Source organism: Ambystoma mexicanum, chromosome 10, assembly GCF_040938575.1.
Source record: "Ambystoma mexicanum isolate Mex_15411 chromosome 10, UKY_AmexF1_1, whole genome shotgun sequence".
NCBI lineage: Eukaryota > Metazoa > Chordata > Amphibia > Caudata > Ambystomatidae > Ambystoma > Ambystoma mexicanum.
In genome coordinates this window covers 1554662170-1554684219 of record NC_090932.1, presented here as the reverse complement: position 1 = coordinate 1554684219, position 22050 = coordinate 1554662170, and the positions used below count along the sequence as shown (strand labels likewise).

Sequence of the window (22050 nt, the reverse complement as noted above, 5' to 3'; positions counted from 1 at the left end):
GAGTTGTAAATACGCTACTAGTGTAATAAAAATGTCTTACCAGGTCCGGTTCTGCCACTCTATTTATAAGCACTATGCATTTCCTTCACTAGTCTTGTTAAAAAGAAGGATTTGCAAAGACAACCGTTTTGGCTTGTGAATAAGTATTTGACATTTGCTAGGCACTGCAATTAGATGTCCATGTACTCGCGCCTGTTATCATCAATGGCCAATTCATACTACTTGGGCATTGCCTCGAAAGTGCCTTTCCCATGCCTACACAAACACCTAAACTGTTGCTATTGTCAATGGCTGTTTTTATTTCCTATTGATGTAGTGAATCTACATGTTACGACTTTTACGTCACTTTTATTTTTCAGTGGTTGCTGTTAGGCCTGCCGTATGCACTGCTCATGCATACACCGGAATAACGACACAGAGCCTGGGGTCCTGTCAACTTCCTTTATTCTCTCTCTCACACTTTCTGCCTTCTCCCCCCTCTGCCCCTCCCCTTCTGCCTTTCTCCCGCTCCCCTCGCCTTGGTCCTCTTAAAGGGGCCATGTCCCTTTTCCCTATACAACAGTTGCTTTGCTATTTTGGTAAACATTGTATGATCTCCGGCCAAAAACAGAGAAAAGACCTTAATGCAAAGCACAGCTGGGTACTGTCATTGCGCAGCCAAGCAAAAGTACACTTCATCTCACGGCTGTACCTGCGTACTGCTGTCTGTGGCTGATAAGCCCAACCACAGCCAGCTGGTGTTTTATTCAGTTTCAGGTCATTACAATCAATTTCATTAGTGCATATGTAAAATATAATATAACTTAATGAATATAAATCTTGCACAACATTGAATGCAGGAAGCAGGTGAAATGTTTTGTGTATGAAAGATTTATTTATGTATTATTAACATTTATAAAGCACGCAGCAGCCCAGGGGCATCGTGGCGCTGTTACAGACTATAAAGATTATAATCCATAAAAAAAATACCAGTAACAATTAACACTTTTATTAATAGAAAAACACTTAAAATTGCTCATGTGTAGTATCAGGATCAAAAGCTCTTAAGTAAATATAAAATGTGATTTTTGAAAAAGGCCACAATTATTTCTCCTACATTCTTCTCTTAGGTATTTGTTAGATATTGTGTACAGTGGTAAACAATCCCTTGAAGGACAACTACAATATTGGATATTCTGTCTTCACAATGAATCAACTTCTATTGTTGTGTCACTGTTTTAAGAACAAGTCACAAGGCTCTTTATTCTCGTGGTCTCGACTCGACCTCTCTTGCTTGCAGAGGATTGCACTGTGTGTTGGAAGAGGGTGGTATTGGACATGTCAATGTGTAGACTGGAAAACGCATTTAAACCAGAGAAAGAGTCGAGAGTGAAAAGGTACTCAAACATACAAAGGCTGTTATGCAAGAGGACTCCAGCCTCATCAATCGGTTGTCTTGCAGAGGTGTTTCAAGGATACATGGTAGGAAGGAAGTAGGAGGATTATGTTAAACTGTACCACCTTAAAAGTATTACTCAAAAAGTGTAGGAAACTCCCCTCTCCAAACCTAATGAGCTTGTTTGCTACACTTGTTCACCTACTGACACATCATTATACTCACACAGCTTAGTTGTGCACCTGGCCGACAATAGCATGTACACATACTTTCCATTGCCACACAGTGGCCATTTGTAAAGCCCTGGAGTGTAAATCGAAGGAGTACGTGGTTTACGCCTCACTGTTATTCTTCCAGGATTTTCATTTATTTTGGAGACGGGATAGGCTCATGATACGGATATAATGTTCACGTCCTGCGCTGTTTCCACGCAGCACACAGTTTTGCTGTGGCATGAGATTTTCATGCAGGCGTAAAACAAATGGATACCTATGGAATCTGCTTGTTTTGAGCACCTGCTAAATGCAGACAGATTCCCAAGGAATCCATTGTCATTGCTGCCTGCCACGAGTAATTGACAGGCTGTACATTTAGTGCAAAACAAAGATTTTTTTAAAGAGTGCTTAGCCGATTGCACCTATTTTTACACTTTTGTTTTACACTGTGCCTTGTACTTGAGAAAAATTGCATGATGAGGACCCTACAGAACGTAAATACAAATGTAATTGGTACCCTCCATGCAATTACCACTTTTTAGTAAATGAGCACACGTGTGCTTGATACACCAAAGATTGTCAATATGGCATATTTTCCCTGTTTTCTTTTTGCAATCCCATATGTTCCTGGATTTAAAAAGATCAAGGCGGATGCACTGTCTCACAAACATGAAGGTCCCAAAGAATTTTCAACGCCTCTGCTGTTTTTGGCAATGCAGTGTTTAGACGCACTGATATCGGCAAAGATTCTAGAACAGATCAAGGGCAAATACTCCTCCGGGTGTCTACGATCCTGAATGATGAATGGGTTACTTGCTTTACAGAGGTTGAACGGATTACAGTGTAAGAAACGGAGGTTAGTAGTGTTACCTCCCTTAGAACAAGAACACATCTTACTTCGGTGCTCACCATTTTCTAATATGGCAATAACCGCGGAGCCAGTGAGCTGTACGCGAGGGCCTTAACGGTGGCCCAGGGGCATTACCTTAAGGCGGCAATGGCCCGTCGGCAAGGCAGTTATTGCCATTAGCATTCTGGGGTCTGCAGTCTCGGGATACTAGTTTTCCGGAGTTTGCAGCCCCGGAATACTAATGCGCTGATGAAACCTTTTCAAGCGGTATTTCTTTTGCCGTTTGAGAAGGTGTTTCCACAGTATGCGTTAGTTCTAGGAACACTAGAACGCGCATACTGCTTCATTAGTACGGAGCAACAGGGCACCATTTTGGACTACGTTGCTTCGCACTAATGAATGGGAGGAAAATAAACATAAAAAATGTCCACCTTGGAAAAGGGAGAAGGGACTATGTGTGGTCCCTTCTCCCTTTCTATAGTCGCCTGGAAAAAAAGAGAGTGTTTCCGGCGTTCGATGCACGTAAGTGCGTCCACGGATTACACTGTGGTATTGTTATATATTATCCAGGCCCGTTCATGCAATAAGACGTTGACTTGTCTCAACTTCCTTTATTCTCCATACAAACTGATTTAACTTCCCTTTTCCCCCTCCCTTCCCTCACCCACTCCTTCCTCATTTGGTTTCGGTTTCTCTAAAAGGGGCCAGTGCCTTCAACTACATAACAACCCTCCCCCCTTATTTATCATGGAAGTTCAGGGCCTACATTTCTTCTATGAGACAGGTAGGCTTCCTTGAGAGTGGCTGGGGGCGACCGGGCGGGTTGCTGGGGGCATCGCCCAGCACCTGTGGCGAGGGGTCCTCAGGTGGCTCGGGGGGTCTTTCCTGTCTTTCGGGTTCTTCCTCTTCCAGGGGTGTGTCTCCTCCGGGTTCTACTAGAACATCTTTCGGAAGAACGATGCGTTCCTTGTTATTTCACAGTTGTCTCCCATGGCAGTGATCATTGGTCCTTTTACTTCCATCACCACAAGGGGCTCCGGTCTGTATCAGGAATCAGTCTTCCTGTTCTGGGCTTGTCTGACTAGCACGATTTCGCCAATGGGAATTTGGGGTTCTCTGGCTCTTTGTTTTTGGTCGGCCCACTCTTTGGCTTTCTTTCTTTTCTCGGCCTCTCGCTTTCTTATTTCAGCGTCCTCTGCTGGGGTGTAGTCTTCCAGCTGTGGTAATCTGGTTGACGGTTTATACCGGATCATTATTTCTGCTGGGGTCCGGCCAGTCGATCCCCGCGGCCTTGCAAGTGATTGAAGAATTTGGGCGCTTCTCAGGTTTCAAGGTGAATGTGGGTAAATCTGTAATTTTCCCATTTGCCCCAGACCCAGCTAGAAACATTGCAGAGCTAACCCCCTTGGGCCTCCAAATTCAGACAGGGGGGGTGAGATATCTGGGGATAAACATAGTTAGACCAGACAGGGACCCGAGCCGAGCAACCTACCCCCCGCCCCCTGTTTGAGCAGATATTCAAGGAAATGGAAGGATGGGGCAAATAGCAGGTGTCGTGGATGGGAAGAGTAAACGCGATAAAAATGAACCTCCTCCCAAGGGTGCTATACCTGTTGCAGATGCTCTCTCTAGAGGCCCCGGATGACTACCTGAGAGAAGCCAAGAAGCGCATAGTGAGATTTAACTGGCAGAGCCAAAAACCCAGAGTAGGATACGATACGCTCACCCTCCTAAAAGAGAAGGTTGGAGTGGCCCTCTCCAACCTATATACCTATCACACAGCAGTGCAACTAAGAGCGCTGACCCCCCATCTTAGAGAGGACACAAACAAACAGTGGGTCTATCAGGAGAACTTCCACTTGCACCCAGTGACAGTGGGGGAATGGTTGTGGGTCCCACTGGGTAAACTCGCAAAGCGGATAAGAGAACACCCTTCCCATGTGGAAGGCATTAGTGGGGAAGGGGAAGAGGGATAAGGTGACCACCTGGCCTTCGGCGTTGAGTCACATTTGGGCACCACCAGTGAGGGAGGCGATACCCGGCCATGAGCATTATCAGGCTTGGTTCGAGGCAGGGCTCTCCAGGGTGGGCCATTTGGTAAAGGAGAATGGTTTCATAACCATCCAAAAACTTGAGGAATCACTGAGCATTGGTAGGCTCTCCCCGCTCCTTTATCTACGGCTCAAGGGGATATTAATGGCGGAAAAATGGAAGCCGCTGATACAGAGAGCACTTACCCCTGTTGAAAAGGTCTTGGACACCCATGTTGATACGAAGGGGCTCATTTCACTCATGTAAAGGGCTCTATTGACGCCCAGAGAGGGAACGACCAGAGGGCTCAGAGCAAAATGGGAGAGGGACCTGGACTACAGAATTGGAGAAGGACTATGGGTGCTGCTGTGTAGGCGGACACTTAAAACATCTATTTCATACCAATGTAAGATGCATGCCATAAAACTGCTTCATAGGTGGCAGTACGACCCCACTAGGTTCTCCAAGATGTTTCCGGCGGTAGACCCCCATTGTTGGCACAGATGTGGGGAAAGAGCCAACTATTGGCGAATGTGGTGGGCATGTCGTAAGGTTCAAGCGTACTGATCAGAAGTGCTGGGCTGGATTAAAGAAGCAGGAGGGGAATCTGCCCACTGGACCCAATTCTGGTACTATTTGGTCTTGAGAGAAGAGACGAGCAGTGGGACAAGCTCCCGCACTTGACACACTTCCTACTCTTGGCTGCCAGAGCCTGTCGAGCCAAAACCTGGAAAAGGGCTTCCCTCCCTAAGAAGAAGGAATGGGTGGGAGTAGCTAGGGATATATACCTTATGGAAAAAATAATGGCAGCAATATGAGGGTCCAGCACAACGGTGGAAACAGAGTGGCTCCAGTTTATAAATGCCTGCAGCGACTCAGAGAGTACAGATTGATGGACTAGAGGGATGATGACTCGGCCCCATTAGACTCGCAGTTTTGAAATAAAGAACATAATTCAGGGGACAATGTAAGGGCTACCAACAGGGGGGGCTACCAACAGGGGAGTGACTTGTAAGAGCCGACGCAGCAACCAGAGACTGTGCCACGGGAAGGAGGGGGGGTGGTCAGGAGAGGTGGAATGTTCTCAGGAATTACAGTTTGTAGGAGGTTGTTAAGGGCACTTGCCCCGCTTTGCGTGTTTTGAAGGTTTTCTGTTATTTCAATAAAATACATTTTAAAAAATGCATATATTTCCAGTGATGGTCCTTCCATTTCTGGATGGACAGAGAGGATAAACCACACCGTGTATCTATCTTTGATGAAGCATACATCAACACTAAGAAAATTGGGTGTCTTGGATAACTACAGTGCATACGCAACCTAGCTCGTACCTCAACATAGCTTGCAGGTATGGCCAAGCCATGTCCCTTGTCTTACAGTCGTGTACCTATTGTGCATATCATTGTATATGCTATGCACCCTGAATAGCTGCCGAGTCTCAGCTCGTCCGCCTACACCCTCGGATTTTAACAGACCTGATAGATTATATGGGAATTTGTCCTTCATACTTGGGCTCTTGGAAGCAACAATTACTCAAAAGTGCATTGTCCTTATAACTGTGGGATAAGAGAATTTAATTTCAGGTTTAGGGGTATTTCACTGGCAAGCAGTTACAAGAGCCTGTAAAGGATGAGAGTTTTGGGACGTGTGAATGCTATTTTACTGGAGACAGCTGAATATTGTTTCTTAAAAATCCTTATCCGTATCCCTCTTAGTAGTCCTTCTATTCAGGTTCATGGAGACCTGAGAGTTTGGCCTATTACCAAATAATCAGCACTTACTCTTTTTGGAGGGATCAGTACATACAATCCAGATTAGGCGCCTGGAGGAGGGTTTCATCATATTTAAACTTAAGCTATCAAATAAATAAAAAAAACATTAAGTATGTTGCACACCAGATGATAGTGCATATGCACAATCTGTTATAGTTAAGCAAGAATGTTTGGAATATTTTGTGGGAGGGGTTTAACCCTGCTTTGTTCTGATCCTAGACATATTTTGAAATTAAATGCTGTGCCGTGATGAGTTTTATTTGCACAATGTGACTCGCGCAGCCATGCACATGCTATAATTTAGGTGCAGGATTGGTACACTTCCCTTATTGACCTATTATTGCCCTAAATCGATAGAGGGAAGTGCATATGAATGCCTGCACTCATGCAATGGAAATTCACAGGAATTCTCAATTCACCTCCTCATGTTTTTCCAGTTTTATAACTGATGAAAGAGGTTTTAACTTGGCAAAAGTACTGGATGCCCTGAAGTGATCTCAGTTGCCACCTATCGGATGCCCAATCAGGATATTAAGCCATTGATTGGGAGACCCTAGCAATTTTATTGGGGGAGACTAGCCGGGTACCGTAAGTCACAATAATGTCTTATGTTATGGGTTTTATAGTGCAGTCCACTGCTATTGGCATGCTCCCTTGTTGTTCAGGCATATCTGAAGGAGGGAGAGCTAGGTTTGGTTAATGGGGAAAGAGGGAAAAGCCAAGATAGGTTTGCTGATGTGTTGATGTGTGCTGTTTGGAAGTACCTGGGTGCTGTGTTTGAGTCATATTCTTGGTGGTTCATGTTGAGAGCACTAGACGTATCTGTGTCCAGAGGGAAATCTTGTGTGCTTATAGTGCAAGTGTTGTTTGGGACTGTGATCTATAAGTTGGTTGGAGAGGTGTGATGTCTGTGTGGAGAGGTGTTCAATTGGCATGTGTGGGTGGCTTAGTTGGTATGTGCATTGTGTATTGGAACATAGAATTAGTTTATTAGTGCAGGGAGCAGTAGGTGGTGACCTCAATGGGCTTTGAAGTATCCGTCCAGTGTGGCTGTGGACACGTCCTGCTATTGGTACACCATGGGTAAGGTAATTGTGAGAAGTTATGAGGAACCAAGGTGTGGGACGCTACTTCAGGCAACAGCAGAACCAGTAAGCTGTGCCTTATTGTGTCTGTTTCCTTCCCTGCTACCTGCCTTGCTGATATGATATGATATAAGATATGGCATTTATAACGCGCCTATAAACAAGTGTTTCAAGGCGCGACAAGGCAAGGGTGGGGGAACAAAGGGAAGATAGACAACGATCCTACTAGGCCAGGTTTCATTCAGATCGCGCAAGTGCATGGGAAGGGGGAAAGGGAAAAGTGTGTGGGGGAAGGGAGAGGGGAAGTGCAGTACATGGGATAGTAGAATAAATAAGATAAATAAAACGGCCACCTGGTGGCAAGTGCAAGGTAAGTGCAGACATAAGTGGTGGTAGGGGGACTGTAGGGATACAGAAAACAGTCTCCAGTTGCAGGTGTTGCCAGTGAGGCAGTGAAGGTGGGCAACTGGTGGGGCATGGGCCTCAGATCAGAAAGGGTGGCCAGGTAACCAGTGCAGTTTCTGTCAGGAATTCAGCAGGGGAGAGGGGAAGAGAAAGCAGAAGCACAGAGGAAGGTTTTGAGGTGCTTCCGGAACCGGAGATGGTTCTCCTCAAGTTTCAGGGAGGCAGGAAGGCTGTTCCAGAGGGAGGCCCCTGCCAAAGAGAGAGATCTACCACCAACTCGTTGCTTGGAGAAGCGACTGACTCTGAGTGAGTTTGAGGCGGATGAGTGAAGAGCTCGAGAAGGAAGATATTTAGGAAGAGAGAGTTGAAGGTATTGAGGCCCCAGGCCCCAGAAGGCCATGTGGACAATGCAGAGGGTTTTGAACTTGATCCTCGCAGCCACTGGGAGCAAGTGCATAGATTTCAGTCCTGGAGAGATACGATCCCTGGGCTTGAGGCCAAGGACAAGTCTCACAGTCCTATTCTGGATACGTTTGAGAGGGCGGAGAATAGAGGCAGGCAGATTTAGATAGAGGCTGTTACAATAGTCCAGCCTAGAGAGAACCAGGGCTATGGAGATAGTGAGCTTCTGGGGGAAGGAGAGGAAAGGAAGAATACCTCTGAGGAGGTGCAGCTGGTAGTGGGACTTCTCTGAGATGTCAGAGATGTGAGGAGAGAAGGAGAGTGTGGAGTCAAAGATGACCCTGAGGTTTTTAGCCTTGCAGGTGGGAGCAGGAAGAGGGCCAAGAGAGGCCGGCCAGAGAGCTGCAGGGAAGGAGGGAATGGGTGTGCTGATGAGTAGAATCTCAGTCTTACTGGCATTAAGGCAGAGGTCATTGGCAGCACACCACTCCTAGATGGCAGACAGACAGTCAGAGATGAGGGAAGGAGAGGAGGAGGACGTGGGTAGCCTGAACATTATCTGGGTATCATCCGCATAGCACTGAAAGTTGGGGCAGAGAACAGCAATACAGTGGGCAAGGAGTGCCAGGTATTGGTTTAACAGCAAGTGAGAGAGGTTAGAGCCCTGGGGGACACCACAGGCAGAGAAAAAGATATCGGAGAGGAAGGACCCAAGTTGAACCTGTGAGGGTCTGTCAGAGAGGTAAGAAGTCAGCCACGCCAGAGCCTGACCAGTGATACCCAGGTTATCGCGCAGACGGTTGAGCAGGAAGGCATGGTTGACAGTGTCAAAGGCAGAAGAGAGATCAAGCAAGATGAGAACGCACATGGTGTTAGAGTCAAGGTTGGAGAGCAGGTCTTCACGGATGTTCAGGAGAGCAGTTTACGTGCTTTTGGCAGCTCTGAAGCCAGATTGATGGTCATGGAGACAACCAACAGAATCAGTGTGGAGATTAAACTGGGAGATGGCCAGTTTCTCCAGGAGCTTGCCCAGGAAGGGAGTGATGGAGATTGGGCGATAGTTAGCCAGGCAGGCAGGGTCGCCAGAGGGTTTCTTAAGAAGAGGGTGCACAAGGGAGTGCTTCAGGGGGGATGAGAAGACTCCAGTGGCGAAGGAGTGATTGCAGAAATCGGCCAGGGCAGGAGCCAGGGAGTCGATGTGGTCCTTGATAGTTTTGGAGGAACAGGGGTGAACCTGTTTCAACGAGACTTTCACAGATCGGACTTGCTGATCTTGTATGTTGCCTTCCTTCCTTTGTTCTGCCTCCCCCCTCTTCTTCCTGCCCTTGCTCATTGCTATTCTTGCATTTGTTGTTCCTGGAGTGCTGCTGGGATTCCGTCCTGCGAGTCCTGCTAGTTCTTGCTGACATGCTCTTGAGTGTTGCCAGATTTCATCTTCATCGATCTTGCCAGTCACTTGGATTGAACAACTCTCTGGAATCCGGACATCACAGAGGTTTTTTTTCCTTCAGGTTTTTTTTTCCTTCATTGGCTTTTGTCCCAGGGCGCATCAACCTAGTAAGGATTTCATGGCAAGGTGGCTTCTGCGGACGACAGACCAATATTACCAAAAAAGAAAACCAAGGCATCAAAGGTGAGACCCGGTGTTGACAGAATAAGGCGCCAAAATGACCTTGCCACTTTCGATCTTGTTATGGAACAAAAGCAACAGCTCCTTGGGGCCGTGCAGAACTTTACTGCTGAGGTTCACGCGTTGCGACAGGACAATTCTGTCCTGCGCCAAATCATCACGGACCATGACGCTGTTCCTATGGATCCTCCTTTGGGGGCCCTTGCTTGTGGGAAATATGATGGGGACCCAAAGCAATTGCAAAAGTTCCTGAATGCTTGCTGGATTCAGTTCAGTCAAGCCTCTCCATTTTGCTACTGATCGATAAAAGGTTGGTTGCATTGTCTCATTTAACTGGCTGTGCCCTAAGTTGGGCCACTCTTTTTGTGACAACTGCAAGTCTGTTATTGGATCAGCTGGATGCTGTTGTTGCTGAACTTCAACGGATGTTTGGTCGCCCTGAACTTAATTACACTGCTCAGGACAAGCTGTTGTTCTGCCAACAAGGATCTTCTTCTCTTCTCAGCTACGTAAACAACTCGCTGATGAAACCAGATGGCCCGAAAAGGCCAAATTCACCTTATTCCGGCGAGGACTAAATGCCGAGCTGAAGGACGAGTTAGCCTGCTACTTTTTAGGATCTACTCACAATGGTCCTACAGTGGTAATACAGGCTGCAAGAGAGTAAGACAGAAAAAAGATGTTCAAGACCTGTTCCCCTCTCTCAAGTTCCACACACGACTGGTAGAACCAACACTGAACCAGATATTCCTGAACCTATGCAGCTGGTTGCAGCCCGGGGCTCTCTTACCCTGGAGGAAAGGACACGCTGCAGGGAACGTGGCCTCTGCATGTATTGTGGTTCAGAGGATCACATAGTCCGGGAATGCCCATTAGTCCCTTGTAGGAAGCAGGGAAACGCTACCTCCCAACCATAGAGGAAACCGTGGTTCGGGAAAAGGCAGCTGGTTCCCTGGAAATAACCCTGCAACCTACGGATGACGTGTCTCCGGCTTCATCCTCCTGTTTACTTGTAATCAGTGTAATTCTGAAACAGGAAGATGGAGTTCTCACATCTGATCCTGCATTAGTTGACTCCTGAGCAGCAGGCGCTTTCATGAATGATGCATGGGCCCTTCGTTACTTTGTTCCTAAGCAAAAGAAAATTGAAGCAATGGCAGTCCCCAACCTGCTCAGCTCGCTGACTGGTCGCCTGGTACACCTCCAAAGCCTCTGCACTTTGCTTGGCACTACTGCAATATGTTCCATGAGAGGGGCAACTACTCTGCACTTAACCCTGGCCCCTGCTAGACTGGGCGCCCTTGTCACCCTCCCTCGCATTTCCTGTCTTTGCGATCTTGCACAAGCTTGTATGTACTAGGCCTAGCAAGTCTGTCTGTTCCGGTCCTCCCTTTGTCTCCCCTCCCTAGCTTGGTCGAGCCTGAAATACTCATGCATATGCGCATTGGATTACCAACCACCAAGCAATCGCCAGGTCTAGTACTGTAGTTTATTGTACTGTACATTCCTTTCTTTTCCCTCACACCCCTTCTCACCTCACTCTTTGACACGCGCTTACACTAGTAGATATGCTTCTGGCCTAGTATGCTAGTTATTGTTGTTAGATCATTCGGAATCTTCAAGGCCTACGAATGACGACTGTAATCCCTTGTTCCCTTCTCGCCTTGAAGCGCTTTGAAGCACTTCATTTGTGTGTAAGTGCTTTACAAATAAACAATTACAAGTTGAAGATGTTGATGAAGAACCCCTGATTTCAGGGTTGGTTGTGGGAACATACTCTCTCTTTAAGCATGACGGTACTCAATCATGTGCAATCCCTTTCTTTCGACTTGATAAAGACTGTCCACTTTTCTGTGATTCTTGGAATTCCATGGTTGCCAAAACCCTTATATCAATTGGGCTACTGAGGCCTTGTTTCTAGGATCTGAATATTGCATGCATCATTGCATCGAGAAAAAGAACCATGTGGTACGTGTTTAGTCCCAGGTTTCTCAGCAAGGTTCTTCATTGTTATCTTCAAAATGCACTATCCCGCCACAGAATTCGAATTTTCAGGACGTTTTCAGTGACAATCAAGATACATCTCTTCCTCCTCACCGCATATTTTATAGTGCCATAGAAACCCATCCTGGCTCCCAGATTCCCCTATGTCGAATGTTCATACTGTCAGAGCCAGAGAAAAAGGCACAGAAGGAGTACTTCACGCTCAACCAAAAGAACAGTCTTATTGTACAATCTAAGTCCTCAACAGGAACTTCACTCTTCTTTGTGCTCAAAAATAGTTCCACTGAACTATGTCCATGTCTGGACTATCGGGCACTCAATGAGTGTACCATGAAGGATAGGTATACTTTACTATTAATCTCAGACATACTCGAAGCCCTGAGGGGAGCCACAATGTTCACCAAACTCGACCTACCAAGCACTTATCATTTACTATGCATCAGACAAGGTGATGAATGCAAGACCGCCTTCCGTACCGCGTATGGACATTTCAAATATAGGGTGATACCTTTTGGCCTCACTAACGCTCCAACTGTCTTCCAAAGATATATGGATCATGTCTTTGCTGATATACTATTTCACGTCATTTTCTATTTGGATGATATCTTAATATATTTATCCAACCCTCAGGAACACATAACTCATGTGTGGGAAGTCCTCCATAGACTGCACACCCATCAGCTGTTAGCCAAACCAGAAAAGTGCTTCTTTTATCAGTCCTCTTTGTCTTACCTAGGGTTCATTATATCCAAAGAAGGGGTTTCAATGGGCCCAGAAAAGATCACAGCCATAATCAATTGGCCAGAGCCTACTGCCGTGAAAACCATACAAAGCTTCCTCAGACTGTGCAATTTGTATCGTAAGTTCATCCAACACTTTTCTCAAATCACTGCACCCATCACTGACACCTTAAAAGGCACTAAGACTTTCAAGTGGACTCCTGAAGCTGTAGTGGCCTTTAAGAAACTCCATAAGCTGTTCACTTCAGCAGCCATACTGTGTCCTCCTTACACTTTAAGACCCTTCATAGTGGAGATGGACACTTCCAATGTGGCCGTTGGTGCTGCCCTACTGCAGAAGGACGCTGATGGCCATGAACACACTATTGCCTATCTTTCACGTAAATTGCTTCCCTACGAACTGAATTATTCTGTTATAGAATAAGTGTTATTGCCAATGAAACAGGCCCTTCTCGAATCGATACACTTGCTTATGTGATCGGTGCGCACTATTGAAATCAGGACTGATCACCGGAACCTACGAGTCCTCCAACAATTGGAGTGTCAGAACAGGCGGCATGTTTGATGGGCTTATTTCTTCCTGCAATACAACTTTAAAATAATGTACATTCCTGGCTCAAAAAAACATACTGGCCGATGCCTTGTCTAGAAGACCAGACTACGTTCCGAATCCCTTTTCTGCACCGGATCATGCCATTCCTGATCATTGTGTCGTTGGACACTTGTCGCCCATTATGTCTGTAGTACAGGATGCTATGTGGAATTCTGAAGTGTTTCAGGGTTTCCAGTCTGATAACCCTTGTCTGTTGCAATCCGAGCAAGACTGTTTCTTCTTTCAGGGCAGGTTATTTGTTCTGTGAGAAACCTGAAGGTGTCTCACCCGCTAGTCCCCTGGGATCTGTCACCTAGATGGCCAGGACAGAGCCATCGCTTTTGGATCCAATTCCTGGGGGTGGACCAGTGCGGGAGAATCACCTGGGTAAGGGGTTTCCGGGGAGTGGAAGTGGGACACCAGATGGGGAGACGCGGTATCCCCTTCCCTGTAACACCTTTACCCCATCCTACCAGGTAGGATATTTAGAAAGTGATCCCCCACCCCATTCTCAACACAAACACTTTCTCACGGACAGCTCACTGTGAGAGAAAACAGACTAACACTTGAGCCGTATACCTGACATGTCCCAATACAATGGTCAGTCAGGGTCAGACAATTACTGATCATTCCACACACCTGACTTCCATCACACTTCACCACACAGATAAAAGGTGGAGCACGAAAGCACACTCTTAGTGAGGCAAAGCACACTAGGAAGCAGCATTTCCAAAATGGCAGTTTAATACAAGGCAAAAGACGGCAAGACCGAAGAGGATTGAAAAGAGGGAAGTGCCCTTGACCTGTTAATCAAAAGACTGTTACTTTCATGAGCCTTCGAGAATAGGAAACGTAAGACCAGGAATCAAAGCTGAGGAATCCTGCATTCTGTGTCAGAGATACCCAGGGCTCTCCCGCGTCGATAGTCAAGGCGGGGAGAATCTTTTGCCGCTGTGGTACTGTCCTTGGCTCCTACAACAAAGCAGTGCCCATGAAGTAAGCGCAGACAGTGAGTTGGGGAGACTAATACCAGACTGGTCTGTGTTGAAGCCAAGGTTGCAAACTGCAACATTGTATAATGAAAGCTGAAGAGAGCGGTGTATGAAGCGTATGTGGCAAGCGACATGAATTAAACAGAAGAGGAGTGATTGACCTTTTAAGACATAGACAGAGTGGTCTGGTACCACTTGAGTACTCATTCGAAAGTCTCCGGGTCACGTGCAATCCTGTGCAAATTGGAAAGTCATTGATATTTGATGAAAAAGTATGTATATGAAGTTGGTCCGAGCCCGGCGGAGGGAGATCAGCTAAAAGCTTTTGGTTAAAGCAAGTTTATGTCAAGAATTCCAATTGAAATTGGTCCGAACCTGCCGGAGGGAGACTAATTATGTTAAAAGGGATATGAGCACGACTGAGGGGGATCTGGGGTGAACCGTGAGTCACCGGAGAAAGAATATCCTATTCTGCAAACATTGTATAAGTGTTAAAAGGGATCTGAGCACGGCTGAGGGGGACCCGTGGTGAACCGTGAGTCACCCGAGAAAGAATATCTCATTCTGCGTACATTGTATAAAGCAGATCTGAACCCGGCTGAGAGGGATCCGAAGTGAATAGCGAATTGCCTGAGAGATTGAGTACTTGCGAGAATCTGAAAGAAGAAAGGAACTTATTGTTTGTTGGTTGTATCATACCCGCTGAATCAGGAGACTTTGAGTGGCAAAGATACTTTGCCAGGAAGGCCATGATGCTAATGTTTGAACTGTACCCTTGTGCTAGAGAATCCAGAGACTGTACTAAGCTTGAGTGTCCCGCCTTATCCTGTGCTGAAAACGTGGGGAAGGGAGGCCAACGGCCTGAACATCCTGACATATAATTTTGTGAACACTTCTTTCTTTTTCATAACATTGTTTCCCACACTATTTGTATTTAGAGGTAAGGATTGGCAATAGGTTTATTAGTATAGGCCCTTTTACTTTGACAAGACACCACTAGGACTGCGTTATTATTATTTGATGGTCATAGCTTGCTCCCATCTGTAGTTTTAGGATTAGGTAGGCATTTTTCAAACCTCTTTTTAAATTCAATAAACATTGTTGAACTGTGGCCACTTGTATCTGTGTTACTGTTGATACCATGCCTTGCTTACAGTTCCCACAATAGTTCTGCAAAACAAAATACTTCAATTATGCCACAACAACCCTATGGAAGGGCATTGTGGTGTGCTAGCCTCAAAACTATTACTAGCCAGATATTTCTGGTGGCCTACAGTGGCTAAAGACATTATCCGGTACGTATCCACATGTGCCCTATGTGCTCAGTTCAAATCCTTCCATCGATTGCCTTCAGGAAAACTACATCAAGAACCTGTCCCAGAAGGACCATGGCTCACAGTCTCTACAGACTGTATAGTAGATTTACCTCCTTCAAATGGTTTCACTGCTGTTATGGCTACAGTAGACTCATATTACAAGTTGGCTCATTTTTCTGCCTTACCTAAACTACCTACTGCATCAGAAACCGCAAAGGTCTTCCTAAAAGATATCTTTCGTCTCCATGGCCTTCCACAGAAAATCATGTCAGATCACAGATCCCAATTTGTCTCCAAATTCTGGTTCCATTTGTGTATGTCTCTGAAGATCGAACAAGCTATGTCATCTGGATACCACCCACAATCTAATGGCCAGATCGAGCGACTCAACCAGTCACTGGAACAATACCTGCACTGTTTTACCTCAGCTGCTCAAGATGATTGGGAGTCCTTGCTAACCACTGTGGAGTTCTGTTACAACAATTCTTATCATCCAGCAATAGGTATGATACCATTTTACTGTTACTATGGTTATCACCCACAAGCCTTTCCTTTGCTTCATGAAGCCCATCAAACCGCTGTTCACAATCTGGAAAATCCAAATGTCTGTAACAAGACCCAGGCAGACAAGAAAATATCTGAAGTCTCTGGCAATGGTCCTGGTGACAAGGTTTGGCTGGCCTCCAAGTTCAGTCACCGCCATTTGGTTCCCTCCAAATTGTCTCCCAAATATGTTGGACCTTTTGAGATATTGGAACAAGTTAATCCAGTGGCATTCCATTGGTGTCTTCCTGATCATTGGTGCAGGATACATCCTGTTTTCCATTAATCATTACTAAAACCTTTTCTGGCTCGCGATGTTGGATGTTCGCCTTGTCATCTTCAGCCTTCGGGCACTGACAGGGATGAATTTGAAGTCGTTGGTATCTGTGATTCCAGATTTCGCCTGGGGTACCTGAGTACCTGGTTGATTGGAAAGGGTTTTAACCTTGTGATCGTACCTAGGAGCCAGCCTCTCATGATAACACTCCTCGTCTATTGGACAGATTTCATCGTTTGCACCCATGGAAACCGTGTCCCTCTGGTCGTGGACGGGGGTATACTGTCATGCCTTACCTTATCCAGCGATGCAGGGGTTGGCGTTTCAGACCCTTCTGTAATCTGCACTCCCTCTCGGGCCACAGGACTCAGTTTGCCGAACTTTCCCCTTCCAAGATGGCGGCCGGCTCGGTCGCAGTGTCCCAGCTAGCATGGCAGCATTTCCTCTTCTGGTTTCCCGTTGCCGGAAGACACTACAGGCAACAGCAGAACCGGTAAGCTGCACCGTATTGCGTTTAATTCCTTCCTTGCTACCTGCCTTGCTGATCTTGCCTTTTACCTTCGTTCCTTCGTTCTGCCCCCCCCCTCTTCTTCCTGCCCTTGCTATTCTTGCATCTGTTGTTCCTGGAGTGCTAGTGCTGCTGGACTCCCGACCTGCGAGTCTTGCTAGTTCTTGCTCCTGTGCTCTTGAGTGTTGCTGAACTGTGTCTTTGTCTATCTTGCCAGTCACTTCATTGGATTGAACACCTCTCTGGAAACCGGACCTCACAGAGGATTTCTTTCCTTCATGTTTTCTTTTCCTCCATTGGCTATGGTCCCAAGGGCCACCAACCCAGTCAGGATTCCGTGGGAAGGTGGCTTCTGCGGACGACAGACAACTATTACCATATAAGAAAATCAAGGTGTCAAAGGTGAGACCTGGTGTTCACAGAAGGTGATCGAAAGATTGCCAGCGGGTACGGCCCCTGGTGAAGATGGGTTCACTGTTGGTTGCTATAAAAGATATGCAGGGCCATAGTTGCCACACTTAACCAAGCTCTTTAACAGAATCATGGAGATGGGGAGTGCTCCTGCTTTGTTTAGTAAGGCACTAATATCACTGTTACCTAAAGAAGGTAGGGATCCAACGGGGTGTCAGTCATATCGCCCGATATCCCTATTGAACCTGGATGAGAAAATGTATACCAGAACCCTGGCCACATGCCTCGAAGCGTTGAGGCCCCGATTAGTGCATTCAAAGCAGGTATTTTTTATTCAGAGCCATCAGGGGGCTGATACATTTAGGAAGACATTGGGCCTCATTACGGGTCCGGTGGTAACCGTGCCGGTCATACCGGTGGGTTGGGGCCAGACCCGTAATGATTTACCGGTGCCCGACTTCACAGTGCCACCGGGGGATTACAACCCCGGCAGCCCAGAAAGTCAGGCGCTGGTAAATTGGAAGCCCCCCATTCCCATAGGGAGTAGGGACCATGGAAGCACCAGCACCAGTGCTTCAATGAAAACTCTGTAGGCGGGTGCAGTTCCACCCGGCAGATCTGACCTGTCGGCCGGGATGGCACCCGCCCGTAAAGTTGTAGTGTTCCGGTCCAGAAACAGCAGTGCCGGTCAGCTTACTAGCACCGTTATTTCCGGACCGGCATACTTAGAATGAGGCCCATTGAACCTAACGGAATCCACGAGGGGATGGAGGGGGAGATCCGGTACTGCTGGCCCTGGACACGGAACAAACGTATGACAGAGTGAACTAGGGGTTCTTTTTGAAGCATCTTGAAATAGCAGTGCTTTGGGAAGGGAAATATGAGAGGGATCTAAGCCCTATATGCAAACCCTACAGCTCAGGTCGGGGTGAATGGTAAGGGATTGTCATTCTTCCGATTGGGAGGGTGACTAGATAAGGCTGCCCATTGTTGCCCTTGATCTCTGCTCTCTCTATAGACCTGCTGGCAGTTAAAGAAAGGAAAGACATACAGGTGGAAGGGTTGATAGTAGGAGGCAAAGAATACAAGCTGGGGAAGTACGCAGGCGATATTCTTCTTCACTTTCGAAACTCCTTGTTATTGAAGAATATGGCACCCTGTCTGGATTCAAGGTTACCTTGGAAAAATCTATTCTCTTTCCCTATGGTAGGGGGCAAGATATGGAAGTAGATCTGGTGTCGTTGAATGTGAACATACAGCGTGAGGTTTTGAAGTATCTGGGGGTGACGTTGACAAAGACTTTAGAGGAGCTTAATGATGCTATCACCCTAAGTTGCACAATTTATATAGTGGGCCAGAGGAGTGGTCCTGACTGACTTGAGCGCCCTAAAAATGACTGTGTTGCCAAAAATTCTATATCTGTTCCAGATGCTTTTCATGAGGGTCCCCGATGAGATGTCCTCTGAATTGAAACCCAAGCCTTTATGGCTCTTCTGGCAGGCACGAAAACAGAGAGTATCACACACCACTCTGATCATGCCGAAGAAAGTGGAGGGGTGAGATTGCCGGATTTGTATCATAGGATAGCTGTGTTTAGGGCTGTAGTCCCGCATCTACGTGGAGAAAGGCATAAGCAACGGTGGAGTTGGAAAACCATTGGCTGAAGCCAGCTACAATTGGGGAATAGTTATTGGTCCCGAAGAAGGATGTACTGAGAAGGATTCATAAGCATAGGGTAATAGGCCTGTACTGGGATCTTTGGGAGAAGCGAAGGGCCATGCAGGCATCACCACCTGCCCCCACCTCCCGAGTCACATTTGTTCTCCTCTGGTGAGGGATGACATAGTGGACCCTCTTCACTTCCAGCACTGGCTTGAGGGGCTTTGTAGAGGGTAGGAAATTTGGTGAAGGGAAAGGAGCTTGTCTCATTATAGGTACTGGAGGACGGTTTGAATATTGGGAAATGATCAGTATTTCTGTATTTGCAACTGAAGGGGGTTATAGCCAACATGTGGAATTCGGGCTTGCAAAGGGAATTGATGGGTACCAAGGGCCTGATTTCCAGCATCTATAGGTCCGTTTTATTGTCATCAAGGTAGGGACAGCTGCTTTAGAAGTAGGAGGGAGAGGGTCTTAGCAGTGGAACTGGATACAACGTTTTGGGAGAAGTTGTGTGTTAGTGCATACAAAACTTTGATTGCGCGCCAGTATAAATTGCATGGAATTAAATTGATATACAGATGCCAATAAGACCCTGTATACCTGTCTAATATGTGCCCCACGGTGAACCCTGGTTGTTGGTGGAAATGTGGGAAAAATGCCACGTACTGGCACATGTGGTGGTCAGTCCGAGGGTGCAATGTTTTTGGAAGGAGGTGCTTGGGTGGATCAAAGACCTAGATGGGATTGACCCTGTGTTAGTGTTGTTTGGTTTAGAGGAAGTAGATGTGGAATGGGGACCCCTCCCGCACATTGTCCACTTTGCCCTCCTGACGGCCAAGGCATGGATCACTATTGGATGAACTATTGGATGTTTCCATATATACTTCTTACAAATAATAGTGAGTCTGCTCCTTGTTTATGTTGAAAGCTGGTGTCTGATGTCACGGGATGAAAGTGATTGTGTATGATCCCTAAGAGTTGTAATGTAAGTTCCTCTTTGGTTGTAAGACATGATCCATTTCTCATTGATGCTCAGAATAGAGTATACTTCTCACGTGACTATACACCGTTGTATACGTTTACCATCGGTTGCCATGTTTTAATTGTTCATCGTGAATGGCAGGAAATGCTTCCTGTTCCTTTTATGGTGGCTGAGTCTTTTTTTCTCTCATTGTTTGTAGGCAGTTGAGTGCACAGTTCTGTGGCTTAAGTGTCTTTCTGCGTTATATATACTTTGCATGGCATGAGTCCACCAGGTAATTATCCAGAAGACCTGCAAATATCCCGGTTACAGAAATCCAGGATACCTATAACAGAAAATCAATACATATTTGGAATTACTTCGGAAACAAATATCTGTCAAACAATCTCATCTTGGTAGAGCAAACAACCATTTTAAATAGCACAACTATAAGGCAGAAATTGAATACATCTATTCTTTTTTAACTTACTACACTTTAATCTACCAAGCAATTGAGGAACCCTTTAGTCGGTACAAACAAATGGACCCAAGCGACCTTTGTTCTTTGGAAATTCAAAATACGTGTCGCATGTAAATGAAACGAGAGACGGAGACAGTAGGTTCCTCCACTCCGTTTGAATAACGTACAACAAGGTTGCTTCAAATATTCATGCGCCAATAGGGCCCTATAGGGCAATCAACACAAATAACCATACAATAATACAAAATTGGAATGCACCGGACCTTCTAAATGTGGTATTTGAAATTGTTTTTGGCGCATGCATATTTGAAGCAACCTTGTTCTACACTTTAATCTAGATAGAAGGAAATAAGTACTTTCTAATCCATACCTGCTACATCGCACACCTTTCTACACTATCATGATCTGACTATTCTTTGAGGTCAATGAATGCCTCTGAGCCAACTGGGCTACAGTTCTTAGGAAGGTCTCATTTCTCTATTGTGTGTCAGCGTAAAATATGTATACGAAATAGTGGCCTCTGATATTAGGCCATCTAAAGGCTCCTATGGAATTGTGTTCTCCTGAGCATGGTCAATGCAAGGAGGTGAGCAGGTAGGGCTATGAGCGACTACCAAATAAGGATTTTTAATTTCCTGACAAATCCCCCTCCCACTCCGAAAGCCACCATTTTTCAGCCTAGATGCCTCCAATGCGCATACACATCCTGGCCCTTTAAATCTCTGTCTGAACCTGCACTGACTGATTTCTTCTATCCCACCAGAAGGGTAATTTCCTGACTTCCCTCCACACGCCCAAAGATGGACTGTTACAGTTACAAAATTGAGAGATTAATTTTCCAATGAAATTTATTCAATAATTGATGTTTTGATTTATCCCATATGAACAACGTTCCGTATCTCATAGGTTGATCCCAGTCCATATATATAGGTAAAGGGATAGCTGCTTGATCTGAAAATAGATTTCATCCGACCCTTTCAAGGTCTCATGAAAGGGTTGATCAACTCTGAGATTACCCAGAAGGTATTATCAGACCATGCCACATTGACCGCAGAATTTGCTGTTAGCAACCCCTACTCCACCTGGCACAACAGGTCGAAATTACAGCACTCCTTGCTCCAAGACCCAGGGGTAACTAAGAATGTAAAATTAACAATACAGTAAAACTTTCAGGAGAATTATATAGGTGTGGAATGGGTAGTATTATGGGATTATGGGATGCATGCAATGTGGTAATCAGAGGAATGTTTATAGATCTGGGTGCAGCTTATGCAGTTGTTCAGAAGAGGGAACACCCTTCAACTATGATCACTTGTGTTTGTCCTTACTGTTGCCACCATGAGTTGCTTACAGAGGCCAATAATGCTAAGCAAATCACACCACCTGTAATTCGAGCCCACTAGCTGTAAGAACCTGGTTCTTCCATGCCATTGGCATGATTCTGGGATGAAGTGAAGGTCCATGATTTACGGATAGTGCTCATAGCCCTGCATAGTTTTAAAAGTACAACACCTCGGAAGTCCGCTCACGAGACGCGAGTTGCCATGCCAAGTCAGTCGATATCTAGACATGCCCTCAGCACATCGACAATATCAGTTTGCTAGACAATGAGCTTATCACTATTGCAACCACTACTCTAGAGTATCACCATGGAGATTTCAATAGGCAAAATGGCTGTGAAAGTGCTCAACATCTCTGTCATAGTCTCCTGTAGTACTCTAACGAACCCTAGCATGACTTGCAGAAGCCTGCACTTACTGAGCCCCTGTCATTCTTGCCAGGATATTTTCCCCTCTAA

The 22050-nt window shown here is 46.0% G+C and overlaps 1 protein-coding gene across 1 annotated transcript in view; it reads right to left on the bottom strand.

Annotated features, from left to right (window-relative positions):
* Positions 1-850: 850 nt before the first annotated feature.
* The window catches only part of LOC138492569 (serotransferrin-2-like), a 545198-nt gene continuing 523998 nt past the window's right edge, over positions 851-22050 (bottom strand). Inside the window, exon 17 of the mRNA XM_069619822.1 lies at positions 851-20117. Within this exon, the coding sequence (XP_069475923.1) occupies positions 20071-20117 (47 nt within the window). The 3' untranslated portion in view covers positions 851-20070. The remainder of the gene's footprint in view (positions 20118-22050) is intronic.